The sequence below is a fragment of the Plecotus auritus genome (genome assembly GCF_963455305.1).
Source record: "Plecotus auritus genome assembly, chromosome: 3".
In the NCBI taxonomy this organism is placed as follows: Eukaryota; Metazoa; Chordata; class Mammalia; order Chiroptera; family Vespertilionidae; genus Plecotus; species Plecotus auritus.
Window position 1 is genome coordinate 79,396,737 of NC_137772.1, and position 7,628 is coordinate 79,404,364.

At 39.8% G+C, this 7,628-nt stretch overlaps 1 protein-coding gene across 4 annotated transcripts in view; it reads left to right on the top strand.

The window, feature by feature from the left end:
* The window catches only part of DIAPH3 (diaphanous related formin 3), a gene marked incomplete at its 5' end in the record, with an annotated part of 566,313 nt that extends 559,468 nt beyond the window's left edge, over positions 1 to 6,845 (top strand). For all 4 annotated transcript variants that reach the window (XM_080660806.1, XM_080660807.1, XM_080660808.1 and 1 more), the window contains one exon: positions 5,634 to 6,845. In XM_080660806.1, the coding sequence (XP_080516932.1) occupies positions 5,634 to 5,893 (260 nt within the window). In that variant the 3' untranslated portion in view covers positions 5,894 to 6,845. The remainder of the gene's footprint in view (positions 1 to 5,633) is intronic.
* Positions 6,846 to 7,628: the final 783 nt, after the last annotated feature.

The window sequence follows — 7,628 nt, forward strand, 5'->3', positions numbered from 1 at the left end:
AGTTTAGGACACCAGAGTTCTACATCCTTTCTCCTGTCAAAGCTGCCACAGGTTCACCGTTGACCACAAAAGGCAGGAGCTCGATTTTATATTTCATCTGAGAGCAGGCACTTCTAAGAAGCTCATGCCCATTAGAACCACAGTGTGATGGGGGATCAATACTGACTTAGAGGGAATAATGCCTCTTTCTGAACCATAACTGATATTTCCTGCAGCTGAGAGGTTTCCCGAGGGCTGTCAGCCAGGGTGTTAGCCAGCCTCTCAGCTCAAGAAGCATGCCTATTGGCCGAGATATTTCCTCATTTGATGCCATGCTGCATATATTTATATTTACTTCTTTTGTCAGCAATTTTCCTGATTTTCTCTGTCTTTTGTGTTACTCAAGAAACAATGGAAATGTTAGCTCAGGATGGTGCAGATTTTGTTTCTGTTTTGTTTTTTTGTTGGGTTTTTTTTTTTTTTAGCCTTTTTTTTTTTTTTTTTGTCATCCAAAAGGCCATGTGGGATCCAACATTGATGTAGGTTAAGGCTTTTGTTCTTATGTTTAAGTCTAGTGAGAGTTCTCTGTGTTTAAGGGCCATTAAACTTTTCAACAATTTTCAACTTTTTATTCACTTTCAGAAAAAAAAAAGAAAAAGAAGGCTGTGGTGGGATTCCAGATTCAGTTCTTATACTCAGAATCATAGGACAAAATAGATAGAAATAAGTGAGTTGGCCTATGTTAAAGGAAAATAGCATGTATTCTCACCCTGTTTGTTTCTACCGAAGTGTAAATACTAGATACGCGGGTTGGATTCCCTTACTGACCTGGTGTCGATCACCAGTGGCCCTGGATACGGGCAGTGGTCCTAGACCATACTTCCCTTCACACATCAACTGTAACATCTTAGAGGGGGAGATAGCAGCCTTGGCTTCAATTCATAAAGTAATAGCACAGACTTTTTCTCTCTGGAGAGTTAAACAGTCATTCTAGTTTGCCTCAGTATTTTTCATTTCCATTTTAAAAACTGTATTGATTAGGATTTGCGTTGATGGGAAATAGAAAATGCTTCTCTTTTTCTTGATACCCCAGTCCTGTCTTTGATTTAAAGAGTCCATGTGTCCAAGGTATGCATTTTGTATGGAACTATCTAATTCTTTATGAGAAGTCAAGCCCACTGGCCTGAATTACAATTTATTTCATGCCTCAGCACCAATATGGAGTTCGCTCCAACGTACAGGGTTGTGGCATCTCCTGGAGGTTTGAACTGAGCCTTCTAGAAATTAAGTGCATTTTTTAATTGCAGTAAGTACATGGGATTTGGATCTCCGGTTCAGCCCAGATGAAGCCATCAATAGGGGGCTTTTAAAATAATAGTAATAGCAAAAGACACCTGGCCTTGAACCAGTGTTACAACATTTTTGTATAACAGTGAGCTTCCATTTGGGGACTTCCTCTAATGGTGAACATTTTCTCTAAGTGCAGTGGATGGAAGAGTCCTCCAACCCAACTTCATTTATCTACTTTGCAGTGTAAAACTACTCCCTCTGTTCTACCTTTTGGATCTCCCATGACTGGGGACTGGATAGAAGCTGTGGGATCCTGAGAGAGAAATGTGAGGGCTGGAGAAATTTCTCACAGAGCTGTAAGCTCATTGTTAACAAAGCCCTGTGTACGTTCTTTTTTGTTTCTTCAGCAGTCTCAGGAATAGCCTCTTTTTATCTCACCCTGTCTGTTGCTGCTCATGAAAGATTCTCCACCTGAAACCACAGAGGAGTTAAATACCAGCTTGGTTTTTCTCTTATCATTTTGTCCCTAAAGCATGCTCACAGCTATTGTGGAGTTTTCTCAAAAGGCAGAAATGCTCTAGCCTGCATTGGCCTGCCCATTGTTATCCATCTTAGCCTTAGAAGAAGTTCAAAGAACAAACTCGAAAAGGAAACCCAGGCTCTGCTGGGCATTTTATCCTTAGATCTGGCAAAGGTGAAGTAAAGGAAGACCAAAATATCCAACTGGATATATACAATCCTTGTTTTTAGCACCTCGAAGTTTATTAGTGACCTTGTCAGGAGCAGCTTCAGAAGAGCAGAAGGTCAAAAGCATCATTGGAGTGGGTTCAAGAGAAAAACGGGGTGAGAGGAACTGAGACAGCAAGTAAGGGCGATTCCGAGAGGTTTTGCTGTACAGACAGTCAACAAGTTTGACTTTTGAGGTAGTAGACAAAGCAGGATGTGGAGTCAAAGAATTTTTTTTTTTCTCGAAAGGTTAGTGTTATCACAACATACTTGTACAGTACACTGAAGAGAACAGGCACATGAAGAAGGAAACCTTTATGAAGTGGTAGGGAGGGCACAGCAGCCAGAGACATGACCTTGAATAGACAAGCAGGAGTAGGATGTGGTGCTACCTTGAGGGGCTGTCCTTGGGTAGCAGAGCAGATCCTAACAGAAGGGAAGGCGCGTGTGTGCAGTCAATGCGAGACAGTAAGTGTGGGGGGCAGGGAGAGCTTGTGGGGGTTGGTTCTCTTCTGATTGCTGCTATGAATGAGTTAAATAAGAGTGAAGGAGATCATGCTGGATGTTTGAAAAGAGAAGATGTGAAATAGTTGTCTAGGAGAAGGGAAGGAGGCAGGCATGGAGTGGGTGATTGTCATGGGATTATGGTTGTACTTGAAGTTTATAGTCATGAATTTAAGGGACGCCAGGAAAAGAAAGGAGTACTGTGTGCTATGGTAGTTTACTGGTACATAGGTATACTATCTGCTCTTCAAAGTTATTGGGAGAATTAAATGTGTTAGAAAGCATTTTGAAAATCGCTTCTCGGCCTTTTGGCTAAGATGAGGCGTAGAGAAACCATACTGAAGTACAGGACATCGTTATTATGAAACTTAGCTTTGAATTACTTAGCACTTTTCCTTGGTAAAAAGCTTTTCAAATTTCTTTAAGACAGCCTTAGTATCTCTAGAGACAGCATTTTACTTCTGCCGCTGATTTACTTGGTAACTAAGTCTAAGCGAGGACTTAACCTCCTTCTGCTTTTATCTCTCAATCTACAAAATGAGTCTGGTAATGTTTAAAGTGCAACAACTGCTTTATAAATGAAGGTGCGATATATATATATATATATTTATATTTTTATTTTTATTTATATATATATATATAAAGCTCTTAATAAAATGGCATTTCAGCCCCAACTGTCATGGTCACCAGAAAGTCAGGGAGGTCAGAGGATTTGAAAAAGTCCCGAGTCTTGGGTGGTAGACACCTCCCTTGGGGAGCTTGGGAAGGAGGAAGGAAAGACAAGTGTCTTAAATTGGGTGTCACCCATAGTATTTCCTTTAATTCTCATCAGTACTCTGTGAGGCTGATTAATAGAAACCTGAAATCCAGAAGAGATTAAGTAACCTGTGAAAGCCACATGGTAGACCTTAGATTTCAACCCAGATTGACCTTAAAATCCCATTTTCTTCTCACTTTGCCTCATGTGGAAGTGGGCATGATGCATGATAGCCATAGAAGGTACAGAACAATATATGTATGTATGTATCCTATATAATAAAAGGCTAATATGCAAATAGACTGAACAGTGGAACAACCGGTCACTATGACATGCACTGACCACCAGGGGGCAGACGCTCAATGCAGGAGCTGCCCCCTGGTGATCAGTGCACTCCCACAGGGGGAGCACCACTCAGCCAGAAGCCAGGCTTACGGCTGGGGAGTGCAGCGGCAGTGGCGGGAGCCTCTCCCACCTCCACGTCAGCACTAAGGACCCCTCGGGATGTCTGCCTGCTGGCTTAGATCCAAGAGGGCGCAGGCCGGGCTGAACACCCCCCCCCCCCCCCCCCCCAGTGAATGAATGTAGTGCACTGGGCCTCTAGTATGTATATAATAGACCTATATTTTAGCCCAATCTTTTCTCTGCCACCAGATATTTGACTGGAGTTGCCCAGTAGCAGAATAAACTAGTTTGTTGTAGATATCATCATGATAAAGTCATTTACAAGAAATCAAATGACAAGAAAAGACAGGAACATCAGGGTGAAGGAGTAGTAAGCTGACTAAATATTTGCACTTAGCGACAAATGTAGTTTTCAAACACATTTTAGGACAGAGGGTGGATGCTAGAAAATAAATAAATGTGTGTGGTCGTGGAAACTGCAGGAATACCATGTACACTGTGCCCTTTACTGCAAATGCAATATGTATCTTAGAAACTATAGAGCACAAACTGCTCTAAGAGAAAATCACTGCTCTAGTAGATTTTGATTTTTGAGTAACAATTACCCCCCTGATAGAGAAGGTGATAGGAAAAGTATATTTATTTTCTTCCAACAGCTAAAAGGTGACCATACTTCTAAAATTTGTTGAGAATGTCCAAGAAAGTGTGTAAAATACTCATCCATCACTGGAAAGCCCCTGGTCAGGAAATGACAGTGCAGTAAATATCTTCAGCGGCCACCTTTTAATGCACAAGCTGTTCTCGGTTGGAACTTTCAGCACCCACATAAAACACACTGTCATGAGTGACTGCTTGTGCTCCAAAGTCATTACTATTGGGATAATGGAACATCTCTCAGGGAATAACCAAAAAACTTTAAATGTCACGTCACTTCAAGCCATTTCAAGCCCCATTCAAGGTTACATGGATATTGAGGCTGTCTGTTTTTTCATAGTTTGAGGTTTGTGAGAGAGATCATTCCTATGGTTGTGCAATGTGAGAGTCGGTTAATTAAAAGGAAATCTGGTATTCTTTGGGAAAGTCAATCAGCCAGAGCCATTTAGTCATTAGCTATTGCAACTCTCTCCTTAGAGCCTTGATAAGCCAGCATCACTGTCACTTACTACCAATAAAGGAAAATATGTGTGTATGTGTACCTGTCAGTATGTATATGTGTGTATATATTTGACAATTAAATTATAACCTAATTCTGTTTTGCTAGGAAGTTTTAATAATTTGCCTGCCAAGTTCAATGTTTCTTTTAGGGGAAATCATTGACTTTTGAAATTCCAATAGAAACTTTTCTCTTTCATTTTGTTCAAAAAGGAAATTATTATTCAAACGAATGCTTATCTTGGGTCATAGAGTGTGGAAATCATTTCTTTGCCCAATGTATGTTTATTGAACACCTACTTTGCTCCAGGGCCATTTCAGCCACCAAAGTTGCAGCATGTTTAAAACAATTTTCCTGATGTCTTGGGGCTCGTATTCTAATGAAGAGATAGACATTGGACAAGTAAACAAGTAAAGGATGTGTCCAGTGGTTATGAGTTCTATTCAGGGAAAGATGAGGGGATAAGGAGATACTGTGATGCAAAGAGTGTCATTTTAGATGGATGGTCAGAGAAGACCTCTCTTTAGATGGCATTTGAGCAGAGACCTGGGTGAAATACAGAACCAAGCTTTGATGATAACTGAGTGATAGGCACTTCGGGCATAAAAGAAGAAGGAAATAACATAAGTGCTAATGAAACTATTGTCTATTTTTATTTCAGTTTATAACCTCTGCATGTTTATTTTAAATCTGTTGAATATTTTTAGTTTAATATATCTAAGAGGACCTGTTTATTGAGAATAATTATTTTAAAATTTCATGATCCGCACAGTCCTTGCTCATCACAGTGATAAATTTGATGTTTCTTCCTTCCTGTAGAAAATCAGAAAGTGCAGTTGACAGAAGGGTCGCGTCTACACTACAATATCCATTGCAACTCAACAAGGACTCCAGTCGCCACGGAGCTTAATTATAACCTAGACACTCACACATCCACAGGGAGGGTCCAGGCAGCTGAGAAGGACACCTGCCATGTAGAAAGCAGCAGAAAAAGGGAAATGGAACTTCTTGGCTCAGTTTCTAAAAATGAATCCCTTCCTGAAGTTGAAGCCCTGCTGGCAAGATTACGAGCTTTATAAATTAAACCGGCAAAAAAATAAAATAAAATGAGTAAGCCAAATATAAAGCCATGCTCTGAGCTATAACACTTGAAAAAATTGCTTTCTATGTAAGTTACTTTATATAATTTTAAATTATGATCTCTATTAGAAAAATAAAGCTAAATACATGACTGCAATGCTTTTCCTATGTACTTGAGGTTGTGACTCATTCAGGATTTTAACGGGCTTGAACGTTTTCTGTCGCCTGGTATTAATGTTTTCTGTATTTGGTGGTTAGGTTATACACTGTTTTAGAGACAGTAGGTGGCCACCTGTAGCAATGTATCCTTAAGAAAATACCATCTTTCTAAGTCAACTGTAATTTCTACTTTATTATTTTCAACATTAACGAACCTCAAATCATCAACCTCAAGTCTTACTATATATCTATGTGTTGTTTATATAGGTCCAGATTTCTCCTGAATTGGGGTCTGCGTGCTATTAGCATAGTATCAAAAATATAAAACTGAGTATAACAGAGCTATGAGGAAATGATTGGTAAGCTCCTTACCATCATTGAATTCATGTTAATTAGACCTGTAGGAAACTATAAGACCATTGAGCACATTTCCAAAAATGATGTAATAGGAATGTATGCACTCTGTAAAATGCACAAGCTTTTGTATGAAGCTGGACATATAGGGTATTATAATGCTTAGCACACCCACCCTGTCCGCTCCCCACCCCTCTCCCCTGTAATTATGACTCTGGGGTAGAATTTCCATTTTGAAACTTTCCAAGTAACAAATGTCTTTATTTCTGTGAACAAACTTGGAATTGCAGTTTGTTTGACCTGACAATCAATAACTTTAACAAAGATCTAAAAAAATGTTTCAGCGAAAGTTTTCTTATGCAAATGTTACACATGTACTTCATTTGGGGCATCAAATTAACGTTGTTAATTCCATATCAAAGACAATAAACTTGTACTTGCACTAAATGAGAGAAATCGCTCCTTTCTTTTTTGTAGTTAGCATATTCTGTGGCTGAACTGGAAATAGACTGTGCGATGCAGTCTCTCTCAGCATCTATTTTGCTTTATTACCTGCAATAAGTAAGTGACTGCTCTTTTACCTACAGTTAAAAAGCAGGTATATGGAACTAGTCTGCGAGGTCCACTGCTTTTTATTTCCTTGTTTATGTTGCCACCTCCTTTCAGCTCCAACTTAATAAAGTTAATTAATTAGAACTATGAACTGGGCCCTGTTTATAGACATTGGGGAACAGAGTTATCCGTAGCCAGTGTGGCAATAAATTGTTCTTGTGTGTATTGCTGAAATGTGCAATTTGACCTTCAATGCAATTCCTATTTTCCTGAAAACAAATCTTAAAAATCAAAAAAGTGAAGGATATTTACACATTAAAGCAGACAAGAACCCTAACAGGAAGGAGAGAAGTTAAATGAAAGAATTCTAATGATCAGTTCTTAACATGATTTTGCAAAGACTTGGGCTTTTCAGAAACACAACTGAAATTCAGCCAGGTAGCTTGGATACACCAGGTGGCAGGTAAACACTCTGAAAACTTGGAGCTAAGGATTAACCACCAGAGAGAAGCAGCAGCCGGGTGAATAAAGGGAAGTAAAAAACACAAACTCCTGGGGACAGAGAGTGCGTCACCAGATCCAGCAGTCAGCTTCCGGAGCATCTGTCTGCAGGAGCCTGAGGCTGGCACAACTACTGCAGTGGCCCACATGCCCTCTCCCTGACTCACT